The sequence below is a fragment of the Canis lupus genome, chromosome 27 (genome assembly GCF_011100685.1).
Source record: "Canis lupus familiaris isolate Mischka breed German Shepherd chromosome 27, alternate assembly UU_Cfam_GSD_1.0, whole genome shotgun sequence".
Lineage (NCBI taxonomy): Eukaryota > Metazoa > Chordata > Mammalia > Carnivora > Canidae > Canis > Canis lupus.
Window position 1 is genome coordinate 42,592,537 of NC_049248.1, and position 21,783 is coordinate 42,614,319.

The following is a 21,783-nucleotide window of genomic DNA, read 5'->3' on the forward strand; positions in this document are numbered from 1 at the left end:
GATCTAAAAATGACCTTAATTTGGTCTCTTGATATTTAAAAAAACCAATTCAACGTGAACTCCTTCCCTTATGGCGTAGGCAATTCAGTTTTTATTTTGCGTTTGATTTAGGTTGGCCTCGGCTCAAATGGGTTGTAACAGATTCCAAGTACCTTTCAAAGCCACCTAAAGACTGGCAGCCCCACATCTCACCTGCTGGTACAGAACCAGCATACATTGAGGTAAGTCCTGAGACTAGAACATACATTCTGGCTTCCCATGGCTTCAGTTGCTATCTTATGAAATTTAAAACTAAGCTTTTGCAGTTTTAATGTAGAAAAGCCTCCTGGTTTGTTAGAGTTCCATCTTTTGGCTTAGTAAAATGCTTGACCTCTCTTCTAATTGTTTTTAACATAAATACACATTCAAGAGAGAGCCAGAAAATAAATTGACCCTGTCATGTAAGAAAGTTATACAAGACCTAGAAATGAAGTGTTTAAGAAATGGTATACTGACAGAGATACTCCTCTGCTGTGTTGGGGGCGGCAGAGGAGTGGGAAGCAAAGAATGGAGAAACAAGGTAAGGATATAGTGGTGCTTGAAAAGAACAGAGTTAACAGATGAAAGATAAAGAGCATAGAGGAAAAAAATGGCTAGAGGGTTTGGTGTTGAAGGTCAGTGTAGGACCTTGAGGAATCCATGACATTCAGTTTGAGGGATTAAGCCCTCCTGCGTAGCGGGCACCAGGCTGAGAGCTGTTTCAAATGCATTATTTCAGTGGGTCCCCACAAGTACCACCTGCGAGGTTGGTTGGGGCTGTTTTGTTGTTGTTGTTTTAAGATATTATTTATTTATTCATCAGAGACACAGAGAGAGGCAGAGACACAGGCAGAGGGAGAAGCAGGCACCTCTCGGGGAGCCTGTTGTGGGACTTGATCCCAGGACTCTGGGATCATGACCTGAGCCAAAGGCAGATGCTCAACCACTGAGCCACCCAGGTGCCCCTGGAGCTGTTATTAAACCTGCCTTAGAGGTGAGGAGACTAAGACTTAGATGAACTCAGGTAACCAACCCAAGGCCACATGACTTAAAAATGACAGAGCTGGGTCTTACACTCCCATCTGTCTCACTCTAAAAGCTGTGCCCTTCCTGACTCTGCATCCTACGTGAGACATTTACTAACCCTAACCCTAAATGCAGACTGTTTGCCAAATGAATGATAAATCAATAAATTGAAAAAGAAAAGTTTGAGGGGAAAAAAATCCACCCAGCCCTGAGCCCTGCAGTGATAACTAGCTAGAAGAGGGAAGAGAGTGGGCAGTAGCTTTGAGAGGTGACATGTTCATGTTGGATGCGAGGAGGGTTGCTTTGAAAGATGGAAGAGAGGGGATCCCTGGGTGGCTCAGCAGTTGGGCCTCTGCCTTTGGCTCTGGGCGTGATCCCGGAGTCCTGGGATCGAGTCCCACGTGGGACTCCCTGCATGGAGCCTGCTTCTCCCTCTGCCTGTGTCTCTGCCTCTCTCTGTGTCTCTCATGAATAAATAAATAAAATTAAAAAAAAAAACAATCAAAAGTTGTTGTCATGGTAAAAGCAGCTTGGATAGAATAATGAGGTAAAAAAAAAGTGAGAGTTGATTGATTTGTAGGAATGAATAGGCCATTTCTGGTCTCCCGCTCCCAACATGGGAGCCTCTCACATACAGGAACTACATCTTACCACCTTTACCTCTGCAGGGCCCTGCTTGCTGTGTGTCTGATATGATGCTTCTATTCATGACGTTCCAGGCACTTGTTTGTTTAGCTTCCGTAGCAGCCACTTTACACTGATGACTAATTAAACTTTTAAGAATTTTTCACACATACTTTAATCAAGCTTTGTCATTCCTCAATGCTATCTTTGCGTGATTAGAGTTTGGGGCCCCATACATAGCCTCAGATATTCGTATGAAACATATTAAATTCAGCCCATTATCATGGCTTATCTGGATTTGATTTTTGAATTCTAGTTTGTCATTTGAAATAATCCATTTTATTGTGTTTTCTTATGCTATTGTTTTTTGTATTTTTTTCCTAGTATAAAACAAGCAAAGAAGGCAGTGTGATGGGAGTTACAGTGTCCCGCCTTGCAATGTTGTCTCACTGCCAAGCTCTGTCCCAGGCCTGCAATTATTCTGAAGGTCAGACTTTATCCCGTGACTGCCCTCATTGTGAGTCTCAGATATATGTGACCGTGAGCAGAGTGCTCAACGATTGGATTCCAGTTAATGACCAAATTCAGAGTGAAATGCTCTAAGACACATTCTTGGCTTGCTTTTGCTTTCTTCTTTTTCACAAAAATGCTGTAATTTAAAGGAACTAAAAATCTGGGCAAACCAAATATGTAAAGCATGATTTCTAGAGTGCAGAAATAGAAAACAAATTAAAACCATGTGTTTATTAGGTGCAGAATGTTATATATCTCCATCTTCCTATGTATATAGAACTGACACCAGCTGTATGTTTGGAGTTAGAGTCAAAGAAATCCAGCTACCAAAAAACACAAATTAAAACAAAAAATATATTCTGTATTGTTAAACTTTAGATATGTTGATATAGTGTAATGACTGTTTGCTTTAGATTACAATACTAAATTTTTTATTTTCCTTTCATAAAATGAAACAAGTTAATATATGTTCATTAAAGAGCAGTATTCTTGTCTGGTAAAATGTTTATATATAATGGAAGCAATCAAAATGCCAGAAAATAGGGATTGATTGAATTATAATGTGCTCAAGTAGTGGGTTTTACCCTGAGACAATAAGACTCCTGTTCTTGAATATTAACCATATAGGGAAATTGTTACAATATATCTTTAAGTGGAAACAAATGAGATACAGAGCAGTGTGCCAGTTTTATTATGGTAGATATCTATATGCCATTTTTGTTATGGTTGGCATCCATCTAGATGTAAGTATGCTTATGTGTGTGTAGATGTAATATATAGATATATAGATACATACATACACACCAAGTTTTTAATTTTCTCTAGGAAGTATAATTTTTTACATGTGTTTGTGAAACTTGCAAAGTTTCTAAAATAATCATGTGTTCCTTATATAATTAGGAAAAAAATATTATCTCTTGGGAGGCAGTCCCTATATCATCAGGAATTTCAGACTCATTAACACTTCTGTGACCTTATTCCTCTGATTAATCCCCTAGCCAGGTTGAGGGGACCCTCAAGTAATCAAAAGATGACTGATGATTTCTTCAAAAGTATCAAATCCGTTGTTTAATAGAGACAAGTGAGACAGTTTTGCTGCTTAATACTAAAGCTGATTTCCTTTTGTTTTTTTAACCTTAGGGGAGACAGTAGTAAATGTTTTAGACTTTAAGAAGGATGCCGGGCTGTGGCATGGCATGTTTGCGGTAAGCTCCTCAGAATTATGGCCTTTGGTGTAAATTGTGCTGCTCATCCACGTCAGTACACATGCTGTGTAACCAGAGCATCTCCCAGTGTGTGTTTGAAATTTAAGCCCCGGAAAGATCAATAATACTATCCAAAAGAATTTTGTAATACAAATGGCAATCTTTTTTTAAGGAGAATGGAATTCAGTTTTTTCTTTTTCAGTGTGTGGTTGGGCATACCCTTCACATAACAGTTTGTGGGAGAACTTAGGATCAAAATTTTTTAGAACATCTGCTATGATGGCTCAAAGCCATCATAGTACCACTTTTCTATAAATGACTATCTATTTATTTATGATTAACAAAAGTATGTTTGAGATTTGCCTCAAAAGATTACAAGAAAGAAAGAAAGAAAGGATTACATAAATGTATTTAGAATTTGGCAACTGTGCTTAACGACATCTAACCTTTCCATTGGGCAAAATGCATTGAATGACTCCATGCGATGATTAAAGAATAGAGTAATAAGGTAGATGGGGCTACTTCCATAATAGAACAGGTAACGTGCTGTGGGAGTTAGGGAAAAGTGAGTTCCTCCCATCTCTGGCATCACGCCATTTTTACAGAAGAGTGACAGTTGAGTTGGACTTTGAGAAATAGGTGATTTTTTTTAGCCATATAGAGATACTTTGGACATTTAAGCGGGAAAAGCTACCATATATAGCAGACTGAGAGATAAAGGATCTGAGAGTTGCAAAGGACCTTTGAAAGAACATCTCGTCTACCCTCCCTGCACGTTGTAGGAATCCGAGAAAGAGTAGAAAAGGAAGCCTAAGGGAAGGGGAAGAGGATCCCTTTTCACCCAGGACACCTCAGAGTAGTAAGAGCCTATTCCTTGAGTGCATACTTCCTAGCTGATTTTTGAAGCCTTTCTCATTTTGTTTTTTTAAATCAGAAGTTAAAATACCGTTTCGAAGCGTTAGAGGGAATTTTCTCTTTATGATACAAAGAGCAATATGGTGACGTGTATAAGGAATTAGTATTAACACCATTTTGTCCTTAAAATCCAAAAATTTGTCACCATAGCTAGAAATTTGGAAGAGGGAGGTAAAAGAGGTTTACACTGGTATCTTGTTTTGGGGGGCCACTTAGGTGATGACTAAAATGGCCAGTCTAAATACCAAGACTTAGTTATTCTGTGGGTTGGATCTCTTTGGGGGCAGGGAGTCCTAGGTATGTTTGGTTTAGGGGGCAAGAGGCACCAAATTGCATGACCCCCCTCAGCTCACTAAGCTTTATCTACCCCTAAAGCTCACTAAGCTTTATCTACACTGCCTCCCTGAGTGTTTGAGTTTGATCTTCCCAATAAGTCTAAGGGACCTCCTATAAGAATCAGGGAAACTGATTTCTTGCTTTGTAATACCCACTTCTTTGTGGTGTGTGGTGAGCATGCTTATGATGAAAGCGCCTAGCAGATTAGAGGGTAGTTTGGTAGTATCTGGTGAATTTAAAAGTATATATCCTATGACCTGCAGTACTACCATTCTGTATCTTCTGTAGACAAACACTTGGACAGGTGTGCAGGGAAGTGAGTATAAACATGCCCCTTGAGACATTGTTTATAATAGCAAAAAAGAGGGATCCCTGGGTGGCGCAGCGGTTTGGCGCCCGCCTTTGGCCCAGGGCGCGATCCTGGAGACCCGAGATCGAATCCCACATGGGGCTCCCGGTGCATGGAGCCCGCTTCTCCCTCTCCCTCTGTCTGTGTCTCTGCCTCTCTCACTCTCGCTCTGTGTGACTATCATAAATAAATTTAAAAAAATAATAAATAAATAAAAATAAAAAATTAAAAATAATAATAGCAAAAAAGATATCAATAAATTGTGATATAGACATACCATGGAGTATTATACAGCAGTTCAAAAAGAATTCTGCATATCTCTTATACTGATATGCATAGATTTAGCTCTAAGACAATTTAAGTGAAAAAAAGCAATGCCCCTTTTATGTTAAAAATACATTTATCCTTCTATGGGGACAAATGTATATATAAATATATAGAAAAAGGACTGGGAGGATACATGCTAGATTCCTAACCGATTATCTCTGAAGAGGAGAGGAGGGAACCAAGTTTGAGGGTAGGTAGCAAAGGAGGCTTTAACCTTAGAGGTAACATTTCAGATTTTTTTCAAAGAGTATGAATTGCTTGCATGATTAAAATCATTAGTAAAATATCAGTTCAGTTTTAAAATGGTAAGTATGTATTGATATTTACTTTTTATCTTTCTTTGCTTTTCAGAATGTAATGAATAAGATGCATACAATAAGCGTACCCTACTCAGTTATGAAGACTTGCCCTCTCTCTTGGGTCCAAAGAGTACATGCCCACAAAGGTAGTTTTACATAGCATCTAAGCTTTAATTATGTGACTGTTTGAACTAAGATTTCAGGGGTTTTCAAATTGCATTGCTCGTCCAGAGACATAATTCTATGCCTTGGTGGCTTGACAGGTTTTAGAGTTCAGTCACTATAAAATTAGGTATGTTGTCTGTGCTGTCACTTGACATCCTTTCTTAAGAATTGAGATGAATTTGCCTGAATCTGAGCCCTGAATTAGATTTATTGGATGCTCAGTGTTCATAGCTTCCTTAGCTGAATTATGTGGCCTGCCCTCAGGTCACAGTAAGCAAAATAATTGTGTGTCCTGTCAGTTGTTTAGTGCTTCAGAGCACCTGGCACAAAGTCTTTGAAGCCTTTTTTATTTTCTCTAAGTGAGCATCATGATCCCTAAAATAAACAAAAATGTTTTTGTTATAGTATATTAAATACATACCAATTGTAGGATGTGCGTGTGTATTAACTTTATCCCTTTTGAATTTATAGCCAAGGTAGCTTTAGTAAAATGTCGAGACTTGCATTGGGCTATGATGGCACATCGAGACCAAAGAGATGTGAGCCTGAGTTCCCTCCGAATGTTAATTGTAACTGATGGAGCTAATCCCTGTGAGTATTTCTAGAGTGTGGGTCTAGGAATATCCTTTTCTTTGGTAGGTTAAGGTTTTTGCCCCCTTTTTGTAAGCATTTTTAGGTTTATTTTTTTAACATCTGCATTGAAATGTAAGTCACATACCATAAAACTCACCCATTTAAAGTGGTTCAGTGGTTTCAGAATATGCAGTTCTGCAACTGTCACCATGAACTGAGTTCCCATATCCATGAGTAGTCACTACCCATTTCTCCCTCTGTGTCCCCTGGGACACAGAGGGCAACCTGGGCAACCACTCATCGGTTTTTCTGTCTCTACAGATTTACCTACCCTGGACATTTCATAGAAATGCCGTCCTACTAGATGTGGTGTTTGGTGACTGACTTCTTTCACTTAGCATGTTTTCAGGATTCATCCATCATATAGCACATGTTTGTGCTTCGTTTCCTTCTCACTGCCATGTCACATTCCACTGAACCAATGTGCCACATTTTCTATAAGCTTTCAAAAACACCTCTTCTTGCTCACTCATTTATATCCTTTTTCTATTGTGTGACTACAAGGAGTGATAAGAAGGTGACTTGATAGAACCATGTCTGAACTTTATGTACATTCCCCTTATGAACACATCAGAGTTCTTTGGGAAAAGTTTTAGAGATCTTACCATGTGACTTGCTTTTCCCTACAAGCACAAGCACTCTGAGTAGCATCAGGTAAAGCATTAGAAACCATGCTCTTTGCCATAAATGGATTTCTGTCAGAAGTCACAATGGCATAGTAGTCATCCTGGATAAACACAGGTGTGAGGTGGACCTTAAGAAACAAATCGGAGAATATCACATAGAAGAGAATATTAGCACCATTATGAGCTAAACTAGTTACTTCCGAAAGAGTTGCTTGCTTCCGAACGGGCTACCTCTTGGCTGCAGTGCATCTGTTATTGATGGGGCAGTTTGGTAGGAGTAGTCCTATTCCACATGGTGACTTTGAATAGTGTCAGTGACCTTTCATGGGCTGGATGAGCATTTATTTGTTCTTGAAATGCACCCACCATCTCACAGGCACAATAAAATATCCCTAGGGAATTAATGATGTATGGTGGGAGTTCTCAGAAGCAAATGTGTCAGCTCTCTAATCTTTACCAGTTTTTGGCAGTAATGAAAATCATGATTTCAGCCTTCAAGTTGATCTGTTCCAACCCCTTAGGGTCTGTGTCATCCTGCGATGCCTTCTTGAGTCTGTTCCAAAGCCATGGACTGAAACCGGAGGCCATATGTCCGTGTGCTACTTCTGCCGAAGCCATGACTGTTGCAATCCGCAGGTATTGTTCAGAATGTTTGTGCTCTTGATGTATGTTACAACTTTGATCGCATGTGCAGTATTTACCGGGCAATGACGAGGGGTGCTACCTAATTTTCTCCTTCATTAGCCTAAAAGTGAAGATGACTTTGTAAAGCAGTTTGAAGTATCTCATTTATTTTTCCCACTCTTGCCCTAAGGGTAACTGGTAGACTGAAAATTTAATTATTCTCATCTCGTATTGTGAATAAGTTCTTCTATGCCGTTTTGCTCTTCAGACTCTTTTGCTAGCATCTTAGGCTAAAATAGGCTGTTCTTGATTACAGCTTACAAATGGAAAGTACACCCAAGCCAATATATTCTTAATATTGGATTAAAATATACTTTTTCCACCTGAATGACTATGACCATGCTTTGTGCATGTGAAGCTGATTAATTTGACATGTTTTTGGTAGAGAAAATGAGGATATGGTGTGTATATATGGTAGCCAGAGGAAATTGACTTTCCTATATATTTGTACTTTTATCTTAATACCATTTAATTTGCCAAATTTGATGAGCTTATTTTGTTTTCAGGCCTGGAGTTCCAGGGGCCCCTTTGCCAGGAAGAGCTATTCTCTCAATGAATGGATTGAGCTATGGGGTAATACGGGTCAATACTGAAGATAAAAATTCAGCACTGACAGTGCAGGATGTGGGCCATGTAATGCCTGGTGGTGAGTTCTCTAGAGCATCTTTTGGTTTTTCATAAAAATTTTCATTAGAGGTAGTAGAGCCTGATAAAATATGAGATCCCCACCCAGTAATACAAAATTTAGTACTTAGTCACTTAATTTCTCAAAGCCTCTGTAATAGTTTGGTGATTCTAATGATATTTACTTTCCAGCAATATTGTATTAATTGTGAATGACTTGATTACAGTTTTTCATATGAAAAGCTTAAGTACTGAGTTGCACTAAAGTTGTCTGGTTTTCACTGTAATTGCTAAGACATTGGGGCTGGCAGAAAGTTAGAGCACACTGCCTCCCTGAGTGTTTGAGTTTGATCTTCCCTGGGGTAAATTAATTTAATCTGTTTCTTTGGACTTTGTAGTCATTTTTAATATATTACTGTCTTTGGGAGCCCCTGAGTGGCTCAGTTGGTTAAATGTCCCATTCTTGATTTTAGCTCAAGTCATGATCTCAGGGTCATGAGATTGGGCCCCATGTACAACTCCATACTCAGCGTGGAGTCTGCTTGAGATTCTCTCTCTCCCTCTCCTCCTGCTCACATGCACAGTTTCTCTCTTTAAATAAATACATGAAATCTTTTTTAAAAATATGTCACTGTCTTTGAAAGCTTTGGTCTGCATCTGTTTTATTGCTGAATTTTAAAAACTATTTGTTTATCATCAGGGCTAAAAGATGGAAATTTAAGATATACCTGTGTAGTATCAGGTCTATTTCTGACATTCCTGTTTGGTATTTTACTTAATGCCACTCAGTAAATGAAAAACTTCCTGGGTTCACGAGGATGAAGCTGTTATTTTACAGAGGTTTTCCAGAAACTCTGTTCCTTAATTATATTTTTTGCACAATAGGGATGATGTGCATTGTGAGACCTGATGGACCTCCCCAACTCTGCAAAACAGATGAAATTGGAGAAATCTGTGTCAGCTCTAGAACAGGAGGCATGATGTACTTTGGACTTGCTGGTGTGACGAAAAATACATTTGAGGTACATGATATTAAAGTTTAGGGGGGAACTTACTGGGTGTCACTAGGTCAGATACCCTGGCCAATGGGAAATAGCCCTGAGAGAGTGTACTCTGGAGCTAGGCTGCTTGAATTAATTAATTAATTAATTTATTTATTTATTTATTTATTTATTTATGATAGTCACAGAGAGAGAAAGAGAGAGAGGCAGAGACATAGGCAGAGGGAGAAGCAGGCTCCATGCACCGGAAGCCCAATGTGGGATTTGATCCCGGGTCTCCAGGATCGCACCCTGGGCCAAAGGCAGGCGCCAAACCGCTGCGCCACCCAGGGATCCCTAGGCTGCTTGAATTTAAATCCTAACTCCGCCACTTGCTAGCTGACCTTGGGAGAGTTCCTTAACCTCTCTGTGACTTAATTTCCTTACCTTTAAAATGTGAGAAATCATAGTACCTACCTTACAGGATTGTTGTGGACTAAATGAGCTGATATTTATAAAGTGCTTAGAACAGTCCCAGCATGCAGGAAGTACTGTTTATCTGTTAAGTAAATGAAGAGTAAGAGGGGATCCCTGGGTGGCTTAGCAGTTTAGTGCCTGCCTTTGGCCCAGGGCGTGATCCTGGAGTCCCCGGATGGAGTCCCACGTCAGGCTCCCGGCATAGAGCCTGCTTCTCCCTCCTCCTGTGTCTCTGCCTCTCTCTCTCTCTCTCTCTCTCTCTCTCTCTGTAATAAATAAATAAATAAATAAATAAATAAATAAATAAATAAATAAATAAATATTTCAAAAAAAAGAGTGAGAGGCCTCACAAAAGTTCACTCTGGTGATTATGCTATACTTTGAGCTCTGTAAGCCCAAATGTTACATTTTTTTTAAAGATTTTATTTATTCATTTATTCAACAGCGACAGAGATGGGGGGAGGGCAGAGACACAGGCAGAGGGAGAAGCAGGCTCCATGTGGGGAGCCCCTCGTGGGACTCCATCCCCTGTCTCCAGGATCACACCCTGGGCTGAAGGTGGCGCTAAACAGCTGCACCACCAGGGCTGCCCCCAAATATTAAATTTTAAGAGTACATTGACAACAGATCCATCTCTCCAGAGCAGATTCAAGTTAATCTGAGCCTATAGAGACTGATGTCACCCAGAGCACTAGATTACTAATGAAGAACTGTCCTGTCACTGGGGCACATTGCTCCCATTATTCAGTCTTTCAGTCAACAAGTACTTTCTGAGCACCTTCTGTGCGTCTGCCAGTATCCTAGATACTTGTGGTACCTCAGGAAAACAAACAGCTCCTCTAATAGCTCATATTCTAGTGGAACTAGCACATTGTTTTTCTGCAGACAGTTCTGCATGTGAAGACAAATTGTAATGAAAGTTTGCCTGGTTAAAAAAAAAAAAAAAAAAGAAAAAGAAAAAGAAAGTTTGCCTGGTGAGCCTGGAAATCAGAACAAGTATAATGAATTGTCTGTATTTCATAATTGGGATTGACCTGCCTCTAGGTAGCTTTTAGAGAACAAAAACCTCCATTTTCCGGGCCATTGTATTAGACAATGCTTATTATATGACCACTGCTAGTTTTTCATTCTTTGAGCCTCCTTTTTCTGCAGTTGATTCTCAGTCTCACTATGACAGGGTACGTCTGTCTACCATACCATTATTGGTGCATATCATTACAAAATGATGTAGCAACAGATGTAACTGATGGGAGAGTGTTCTCTATATGAATGGTGTGGTGGCTAGAAAAGGTTAAGAACTCCTGAGCTGACCATCATCTGTGTTTACAACCTAAAATGGCATAATAGAAATTACTAAATGTCCGTTATCATCATCATCATTACTACTACATTCTTGGCTTGCCTTCAAAAGTTGTGACCAGTTCACCTTGATAGGAGTAGAAATTGATAAATTCTTAAAGCATAGGTTTACTGCCAGGCTCCTGATTTGCTCTCACAGGTGGCTCATTGCCTGTGCTGAGTGTCTATACATTTTACTAATTTAAATCTACCCTACTTCTCTTCTTTTTAAATGCTTGCAGTACATATGTTTCCAATGTCTGAATTTCTTGTCATTGCATTTTCCTTATCATAAACAAGATCCTCAAGTAGTGTTTGAAGATACTGATAATATTTTATGACTTTGCCTTTCCTACAAGTGCAACTGCCTAGCCAAAATTCTCAGATTTTAATATCAAACTGCTTAGGTCCATAAATGATGAAGAAATTCTGAAATTTTCAGTATAAATTTAATGACGGTGAAGTAGAATAAAAATCCTAGCCAAAAAAAGAGAACTATTTCTCTTGGTTTTGCAGATTAAAGTCTCTAATATTTTTCTTACTGGATTCTTCGATTTAAATCCTGGTTAACATTTCAATAGGACAGAAGACCTAGCAATGATGAAAAAATAAAGCGTATCTTTAAAAATAAGCTACTGGTGAGAAAAACTTGAAAAGGCTCATACCTTTTGTATAAATACACAGAAATCTGTACAGCAGTCTTCAGCAAGGCACATTTATAATAGTAAAATTAGATGGCCTCCCTAGTCAGAAAAACTGCTTGCACTGTAATAGCACTAAATTCTCATAGTGTCCTGAGGACTGACTCTGGGCCAAACACTGCAAGTCTGTTTACATTCCCTTAATCTTTACCCTAAACCTGTGAGAAGCATTGGTAGCTCTATTTTATGGTCAAAGAAACTGAGGCTTTGAGAAGTCCAGGAACTTACCAGTAAGTACCAGAGCCAAAAATGGAACTTACGTCTGACTTCAAAGGCAACGCTATCTTGTCCCCCGTGTGATGATATATCACAGAGCTATTGAATGAAGAGAGCTAGAGGAACAACCTGCATTTATAAAGGTGACCAAAGGGATCCCTGGGTGGCGCAGCGGTTTAGCGCCTGCCTTTGGCCCAGGGCGCGATCCTGGAGATCCGGGATCGAATCCCACGTCGGGCTTCCGGTGCATGGAGCCTGCTTCTCCCTCTGCCTGTGTCTCTGCCTCTCTCTCTCTCTCACTGTGTGCCTATCATAAATAAATTAAAAAAAAAAATTTAAAAAAATAAAGGTGACCAAAGTACATAGGTTATGTGAAAAATATCGAGTATGGGAAAAAGGTTACTGAAAAAGCGGTATATATGATTCCTTTTTCAAACATAAATTCTTAGTATGTTCATATATATGTCTAGGGCAGCCCCGGTGGCTCAGCAGTTTAGCGCCGCCTTCAGCCCAGGGTCTGATCCTGGAGACCCAGGATCAAGTCCCACGTCGGGCTCCCTGCATGGAGCCTGCTTCTCCCTCTGCCTGTGTCTCTGCCTCTCTCTCTCTCTCTCTCTCTCTCTCATGAATAAATAGAAATCTTAAAAAAAAAAAATGTTCCATATATATGTCTAAAAAGAGTCCAAGAGATTAACAGCAAAGTGTAAATGTTTATCCCTTAAAGAGGTGGGGATGCTGTGGTCACTCTTTAAATAATTTTAAATTTTCAGCAAGTATATATTACTGTTGTGATTTTTTTTAAGGCTTTTCTAAAGGTCAAATACCTATTTTAAGAAAAAGCTAAGATTTTCACTGCTCTGTCTTTAGGTGATTCCAGTGAACTCTGCAGGCTCTCCTGTTGGGGATGTGCCCTTCATCCGGTCAGGATTGCTGGGGTTTGTAGGGCCGGTAAGTGATATATTCATGTTGGTTTGGGTGTATCCGACACAGATATTTGTACTTTGCAAAGTTTCTGTCACTGAACAGAACAAATGCAGATTAGTTCAAGAATGCTACAGGGCCTCTTTTATATTTAGAGCTGTTTTTGTAAGAATGTCATAAACTGAGGTAATATTTATTGCTTTCATTACCCAAGTTCATTTGACTCCTTCAAACTGAGATGTTTTTACTTTCAAAAACTCTTCATTTATTCTTGCTACATTTCTTTGATTTGATTTATATGTTTCAGTAAGCTAGAAGAGTGCTGAAAAAAGTTACCCTAGCAAAGGGAAACCATAATAAATAATGTACAAAGCATTTTCATACAAATTAGCAGCACTACACTATGAAAACAGTTTGTTTTCCATCAAATGGTATTTATAGGCCCTGGGTTTACAGAGACCATTAAGATAAAAAAAAAAAAAATATCTCAGAGAGCTCACAGCTAGCTTCATGAGCCAACAAGGAAGGTAGTAGAGAGGCAGATAATGAAGGGTTTTACATGACATTGTGGGAAGTTTGGGTTATATTTTGTCAATAACAGACATTTATGATCATAGTTAAGCCCAGATATCTCCATCCAACTCTACCTCCTTGTTCTTTCTTCTCTTACCAACTCAAGTTACATAAGGAAAGATCTAATTTTATTTCTTCCCCACTATTTATGGAGCCAGGGAGTGTGAGGGCATACCTCTAAGAGGATCGCTGTCCTAGAAAGAGAAGTCTATAGCTACTGTCTTGACTCCTCTCAGCCCCAAAAAGTTCCCCTCAACTCAGCTCCTTTTAGCTTACCTTTCATGGCTGAGGTCCAAGATGGAGCTGCAGCATCCTATCCGGGAAACAGGGTAGAGGAAAGAGTGCAGTCCTACCATCTCTTACGGAAGATTTCCTAAAGCTGCTGAGCAGCACTTCCCCTTATGTCTCATTGGTCAGAGGGCACTGAAATACAGTCTTTATTTTGGTCAGCCATGCCCAGCTAAAAATTCTGCTGTGAAAGAAGTAGAGAAATGGACAAATCAGTGTCTTTCTGTTTACTTCCACCAATAGCACTTTTCAAACTGTGTTGGAAATGGCTGGTTCTTTTCTGTCTTCTGATATTAACCAGTAGCTTCCTGAGGCTAGAAGCTTCATCTTACTCACATAACGCAGTTGGTGTATGACATTACATTATACTTGATAATTCAATGAGTGACATTCATGTGGAGAAGACTACTAGATAATTGAATATGTGTAAATTGTCCAGGAAATTTAGAGCTTGTGTAATACACAGAAAGGTCAATTTATTGTAAATGGGTCTAGAAGAATTGTTGAGAAGTATTTGTACAGTGATGCTGTTAGGGCATTGACAGCAACATTTCCTGCAGCTGTTGTCTTCTTGTAAAGAAGAGGAGGCTCCTGCAGAGTTTCTTAGACCTTTCTTTATGAGCCTATTTCTAATCTTGCCAGATGGAAACAGCATTACTCTTATAAACCTAAAACAGGCGCTCTCGTATTCAGCTGTTTAATCTCTTCTTAATTCTAGTATGAAATGAGTTAATTTTTTTCTGTGCATCCATCTTGTAAATAGGTGCATAATCACAGCTGGAAAAATATGCATATGTGAAATCCTAGCTGTTTCCTTATAAAATTCATCCCTGAGAATAAATATAAACAAATTCCTTTCTTATATACTGTAATTAATTGTAATATGCTCTGATTCCCCCTCTGATTTCTGAGGTATGAAACACTTTCTTAGGGCAGCCCCAGTGGCGCAGCGGTTTGGCGCTGCCTGTGGCCCAGGGCTTGATCCTGGAGACCCAGGATCGAGTCCCGCACCGGGCTCCCTGCGTGGAGCTTGTTTCTCCCTCTGCCTCTCGCTCGCTCGCTCGCTCTGTGTCTCTCATGAGTAAATAAAATAAAATCTTTAAAAAAAAAAAAAACACTTAGAATCCATAAAATAGTTTTCTTCTCATTTTTGATGAGCTCTCTTTCAAGACAAGAAGTAAAATGTCTGTTTTACTGTTTAAATAATGGAAATCAAGGTTAATTGTTGTTACCTTTCAGGGCAGTTTGGTGTTCGTGGTTGGAAAAATGGATGGGTTACTGATGGTTAGTGGTCGAAGACATAACGCTGATGACATTGTTGCTACTGGATTGGCTGTTGAATCAATAAAGACTGTTTATAGAGGAAGGTGAGTAGTACAAAATTCAAATGTTAGCACTTCCAGTAGAATCTAAATGTATCTTTATAGGGTGATTTGTATTCTGTAGTCTGAGTGATTGGGTTATTCTTGGTTAAGCACAGCAGGAACTGGCCTTTGAATATTTACCTTAATATGGCAGATTCTTTGATTGAAGTTGGGACGAATAAGATATAACCCCATCCTGTATTTTAATTTTTAACTATTACTATTTGTGGAATTCTGAGGACTCCGGAGAATTCTACTTAGAACAGTGAACTTAACTACATTCCATCAATATAGAAGTAGTGCCATTCAGACTAATTAAAATAGATGCTACATTGTAGGAATTTTATATCTGAGGATTGTTCCTCTTGCTCATCTCTAAATTATTACAACATTTTAACACAGAGATTGACATAGTACACAAGTGCTAATTTCAAATTCCGGGGATGAAGTCAATTACCAATCCTTTTTTTTTCTTTGTTTATTAGCACAAGAAAAGATATTTGGTACATATTTGAGTAGTTGATATCTGTCCAATAGTTTATAATCATGGGTATATATCTTTAAAGCACTCTTGGTATCCCTTTAGTTTTTTAAGATGTTAGGAAAGATTAATGAAACCAACATGAGAACCAGTTCCTAAAATGTGTAGTTTTTGTAATGACGTGGCTTCCTCTCAGATGTAAACTCAGTGAGGCACTAGACCTTCTGTCTTTGGTCACTGTTATATCCCCAGCACTCAGCACAGTGCCTGGCACATGGTAGGTGTTCAATAAATACATGTGGAAGGAAGGAAGGGAAGGAGATGGTCCTGCATGCTGACATATTCAGCTCTCCAGCGACTTCCCATTCTTTCATGCACCAGTTCAACAAATATTTATTGGATGTCAACTGTGTGCCACTGTTCTGGGTGCTCAGAGGGTTGCATGGGGCATGTAGCAGTGAACCAAACAGGCCGGGTCTCTGCCCTTGTGAAGCTCACATTCTCATTGGGGGAAACAGACAGTAAGTGCAGAGACAGGGAAATAGAGAGCATGGGGGATGATGCTAAGTGCCCCATAGAAAGAACACCCCTGGGGGGGTGGGAGTGTGCTTACCGGTTTGTATAGGGTGGTCTGGGAATGCCTCACTAGTAAGGGGACGTTCGAGCGGAGACCTCACTCAGAACATCCCCCTCCCCTTGGCCTGCCAGGTCCCCCCGCCTGCCCTGGCCTGGCTCTGACCTCTCCCCACCACTCTCTGCTTCACCACTCTGCTCCAGGCACACTGGCCTTCTTGCTGTTCCTCAAACCTGCCAAGCTCGTTCCTACCTCAGAACCTTTTCGCTTTCCGTTCCTTCTGCCCGGAAACCTCTTCCTCCAGATCTTCGCATGGCTCGCGTCCTCACTTCACTCAGGTCTCTGCTCCAGTGTCCGCTCCTCAGGGAGGCACTCCCCAACCACCCTGCCTTTGGTGGTGCGGCCACCCCGCACACCACTGTGCCCCTCACCCTGCCTTGCTTTCCTTCCTAGTGTATACTACAACATGACATGATTTTATATTTATTTGTTCTGTCTCTGACATGCAAGCTCCATGAAGACAGGGACTTTGTCCTATTTATCACTGTGTCCCACTGTTCATGCCAGTGGTGCTTATTCATACATGTTTTGAGTCCTCATTTTAATGGTAATGACTGTGGCATTTTCTTTTCTAAACTACTCATTTCTGGGTAGCGTGGTGGGGATGTCTCCTCTCTGTTATTCCAACTGAGCAAAGCAAACAGAACTGGTTGTGAAGGGAGTCCTGATGTGTTCGATCTGTCTCTCTTAGAATTGCTGTGTTTTCTGTGTCTGTATTTTATGATGAGCGCATTGTGGTGGTTGCGGAACAAAGACCCGACGCCTCAGAGGAAGACAGTTTCCAGTGGATGAGCCGTGTATTGCAGGTGAGCACACATTGGGTATTTGTCAGGGCCTGTTGGTTTTGTTGTCAGAGGTGACAGCAGCCACTGATCAAGCCTTTTCTTTGTTGGGCCAGTTATGACACCTTGCTTTTCTTGCCAGTCAGTACTCGGATTTCTGGGTACTATTGGCAAAATAATGTAATTAGTACCATTTCTCCCTCTGGACTACATAGTATTTTTCTGCTCAGGTTGCCAAGAAATTGAATTGACCTGCCTCAGCAAATTCTTTCTCTTTTTTTGTGCCTGAGTGGTTAGTAACCATGGAAGTTTAAACTAACCATGTGTGGAACACATCTTTAACAGAAATCAATCCGCTTGTCAACAACTACAGTCTTACTACATATGTTCTCTAATGGGTGCCTAGCGTGCAGGGATCCGAGCAAATGTAAGATATTGTTCTTCCTCTGAAGGAGCTTTCCTATGGAGTTAGAGAGCTGAGTAAGATAAGCCATCAGAGAAGGAGAAAGACCTGAGCTCTGTGTGAGGGATACGTTACTAGTTAGGGGGTTAGAGTGATGAGAAGAGTCAGTCTTCATTCAAAATTACAGCCTTTTGGGATCCCTGGGTGGCTCTGCTGTTTAGCACCTGCCTTTGGCCCAGGGCGCGATCCTGGAGTCCTGGGATCAAGTTCCGCGTTGGGCTCCCTGCATGGAGCCTGCTTCTCCCTCTGCTTGTGTCTCTGCCTCTCTCTCTCTCTCTCTTTCTCTCTCTCTCTCTGTCTATCATGAACAAATAAATAAATAAATCTTAAAAAAAAAAAAAAAAAAAAGAAATTACAGCCTTTGGATCTCCCACCACTTCATTCCAGAACTGTGCCTTCGGGCAAGTTACTTAACCGCACTCAGTTGATTTCTGAACCTGTAAACCTGATAGAGCTATGGGAAGGATTCAGTGAGGTCATTATTTGAAGTATACAAGGTGCATTTAGTAAATAACAATGGTGATTATTATTAACAGCAAAAATAATAATTGCAAGCATAATCTCCAGTAAGGGGTTTAGAGAGACTGTTGTTTTAAATAACATTCCCTTTCACTCTCTATTTGCCTGCGCGGTATTCATCACCATGTGTTTATAGTTACTATTTTCTACATCCACTACAGTATAAGGCCAATGAAAGCCAAGACCTCCCCTGTTTTGTTCACAATTCAGTCCCCAGATCCTGATAGTCATGCCAGCACATACACATAGTAGGCTCAGTAGATATTTGTTGGATAATGTATGATCCCCCAAAGAAGCATGGGCTGTCTTTGACAAAGAAAATTCTAGGGCAGCCCCAGTGGCTCAGTGGCTTAGTGCCACCTTCGGCCCAGGGCCTGATCCTGGAGACCTGGGATCGAGTCCCATGTCAAGCTCCCTGCATGGAGCCTGCTTCTCCCTCTGTCTGTGTCTCTGCCTCTCTCTCTGTGTCTCTCATGAATAAATAAATAAAATCTTAAAAAAAAAAAAGAAAGAAAAAGAAAATTCTGTGTTACTAGAAGTGTTCCCGACATGTATTATTTATCTGCTTGGGGCATTTGGATATATTCACTGCTAGTTAATAGTAATGTCGTAGAAATGATGTAAACCTGAGATGAGTGATAGGGCAAGATAACTTTGAAGATTTCCTTTATCCTCAGGGTCTGTAGTTCTGAATTATCAGCTGGTAGAACAAGATTATTTGTAGTAAAAAAAACAAGAAAGAGAATCTACTGAGGATAGGCTGGTCAGAAAAGACCATGAACAGGTGGGGCTGGGCTGATCTCTGAAAGATGGCTAAGAATCAGACCTGCCAAGAGAATATTTTCCATACTATTCATGTTTTCAAACAAACAAAATGCTTATTTCATTTGGAATGAATTGTGAGACATAATGGAAGAATGTTGTGATGAGTTACACATTTTTTCCCTATTATAGGAAACTGAAATTTCCCAAGATATTTCTTATTTTTCCCTGGAAAGCAATTATAGAAATTACATGCTCTGCTAACTTACTAATCCGGATTCTTGTAAAAGTCATTCAGGGTCTGATTTGGTCATGAAATAAGAGGGCATTATCTCCCCAGTATCTGTAGCTTCTCAGCTTGGAGCATTTGGATCTACAGTAGAATAGTAAGGACCCCATATGTTCTGGTAGGGAAGAGCCTAGAGGTTAACTCCAGATATGTGTATAACATAAACTAAATACCTAACTTAGAACTTTTTAAAGAAGGTGGTCGATGGATAATTTGCCAGATGGTGTATTTTCAGTGGGGAGTCCAGGCTACAGGTAATAACATTTGCAGACTCTGTATGTTCTAAAATACCAGAGATCTAGGAACCTGCCAGACTTTCTATTTCCCAGTCGTCTATATTGATTAGTAGGATAGTCTGAGTAATATGATGTTCAAGTTTATTTCTTTGCACTGTCAAATTGCTTTAAAACAAGGCCTTGTCTGTCTTATGACCATCAGTCCATTCTTCTAAGGCTATATCTGCTTTTCAGTAAGGCTTATGGGTGATACAGTAGAACTCTCAGCTGGTATGCTTGGAACTGATATTAATAGTGGTCAGTTTTAAAAGGTGATTGAAGCAGAGAATCATAAAAAGAAATTCTTCAAGTATTAAATTTTAACACAAAACGTGTAAATATCTGCATTTCATAATAGAGTAGTGTGACAACCTACATCAAATTGCATGGTCTTTGGTTTGTTTTCATTTCCTTTAAGTTAGACTAGAATGCAGGTACATGCAAAGGGACTAGAATACAGAATCTTACCTTTTAGAATTAACTTGTGTCTACCAATGATAACTTTTTAATGAGGCTTTCCAAGGCATAACTCTCTCTATCCTTTTGCACTCTATTTTATCAATTGATATAATAGTTAAATTATGTGAACACAAGAACAAGCATAAAAGGCATAGAAACAAGCTCAGCTGACGTTTAGCAAGGGCACAGGTACAGGGCTGGGAGCGGAGATGCACTGAGGGAGTCAGTGGCCTCCAGGCTCCGTGTGCAGTGGGCCTTACCCATTGTTTTGTAGACAGGATTCTGAGTAACCTGGTGAACCAGTTAAGTGAGGGCCCACGTCCAGGCTTCTCTTGTGCTCATAATAAAAATACTTTGCCTCTAATGACTTGAGTTATGTTGTCTATTTAAAGACCCAAAACAAATTTCTAGTTTTTGGGCATTATCGTTCAAGAGAGGACATATTAGGCTTACAAATCAGTATCTACCACTGTCTATTTAGATCATATCTTACCTGTCTTATATTGATCTCTGCCATTGGTAAGAGAAGTAGGGAACTTTAGGTGTATGTCTTAATAATCTAGGAGATTCTAGACCCTAGAGTGGATAGAAAAGTTTCGAAAAATCCTAGAGTAGAATAATGGATTACATTAGGAGGTTGTCAAATATAGTAAAATTAATCTCACTGAATATTTTTCTTTGTATTTTTCTAGGCAATTGATAGCATTCATCAAGTGGGTGTTTATTGTCTTGCTCTGGTGCCTGCCAATACGTTGCCAAAAACTCCTCTAGGAGGGATCCATATATCTCAGACGAAACAGCTCTTTCTGGAGGGATCTCTGCATCCTTGCAATATCCTCATGTGCCCTCATACATGTGTGACCAATTTGCCAAAACCTCGACAAAAGCAACCAGGTAATATGCTAGCTTTGAAGACATAACATTAAAATTATAACTTCAAGGGGTGCTTGGGTGGCTCAAGTCAGTTAAACATCTGCCTTTGACTCAGGTCATGACCCCAGGGACCTAGGATCCAGCCCCACGTTAGCCTCCCTGCTCAGCGGGGAGCCTCCTTCTTTCTCTATTCCTCCCTTCTGCTCGCTTTCTCTCTTGCACTCTCTCTCTCTCTGTCTCTCTCAAATAAATAAATAAAATCTTTAAAAAATGAAATGACTTAAAAAGTTAGAACTTCAAGAAGCTGACTTTTTTCATCGTGATTCTTTCTCTAAGATTAGAGAAAGGTTAGTAACACAAGAATAGCATTAGATGACCAAAAGCAGAGAGAATTGAGAACCTGCAGCTTTTTCTGAGTTTATCACTGGCTTCCTCTTCTGACTAATTCTCAGTAGTGTGCTTCCATATCCCCTGGATGTAAGGTTGGGGTCAAGATGATCAAAATCTCACTTGTGGAACCTAGAATAAAACAAGTCATCTCAGAGAAGGTTCTAATAATAATAAAAATAGCTAGTATTTATTAAGTGCTTACTAAAAGCCAAGTACAAGCCAAGCATTGTATGTGATCCTAAAGTGTTGCCCTCAGCTGTGGAAAATAAAATTTAGAAAAGTTAAGAATTGTGCTCAAAATCATATAGCTAGTTAGTGGGAGAGTTGAGGCTGACACCATTTGTTACTCTAAAATCCACACTCTGAATTACTGTGTTATACTGCCTTTCTGTTGGGAATCACTAAGAGTAATCCCTCATTTCTTTTAAGCTTTAGAGGTCTGATTTGGGCCTATAATATCTCTGGAGAATAAGATAACCTAATTTCGAAATTTTCTACTTTGTAAGCACAAGATAAATAGCATATTTTGCATTTGCCACATTCCTGTGAATTCAAGATGCAGGAAAGCATATGTGAATTGCCATACAGAAAAAAGAAAAAACCTCAAATGGTCCATTTCACTTCTTTACCTTATTTCTGAGCAGACAGAGGTTA

The 21,783-nt window shown here is 39.8% G+C and overlaps 1 protein-coding gene across 4 annotated transcripts in view; it reads left to right on the forward strand.

Annotated features, from left to right (window-relative positions):
* The window catches only part of DIP2B (disco interacting protein 2 homolog B), a 220,545-nt gene that overhangs the window by 166,386 nt on the left and 32,376 nt on the right, over positions 1-21,783 (forward strand). For all 4 annotated transcript variants that reach the window (XM_038577654.1, XM_038577656.1, XM_038577653.1 and 1 more), the window contains 12 exons: positions 112-221; positions 2,053-2,155; positions 3,322-3,386; positions 5,665-5,758; positions 6,249-6,368; positions 7,558-7,672; positions 8,227-8,366; positions 9,230-9,366; positions 12,924-13,004; positions 15,078-15,205; positions 17,009-17,123; positions 20,559-20,760. In XM_038577654.1, the coding sequence (XP_038433582.1) occupies positions 112-221; positions 2,053-2,155; positions 3,322-3,386; positions 5,665-5,758; positions 6,249-6,368; positions 7,558-7,672; positions 8,227-8,366; positions 9,230-9,366; positions 12,924-13,004; positions 15,078-15,205; positions 17,009-17,123; positions 20,559-20,760 (1,410 nt within the window). The remainder of the gene's footprint in view (positions 1-111; positions 222-2,052; positions 2,156-3,321; positions 3,387-5,664; positions 5,759-6,248; positions 6,369-7,557; positions 7,673-8,226; positions 8,367-9,229; positions 9,367-12,923; positions 13,005-15,077; positions 15,206-17,008; positions 17,124-20,558; positions 20,761-21,783) is intronic.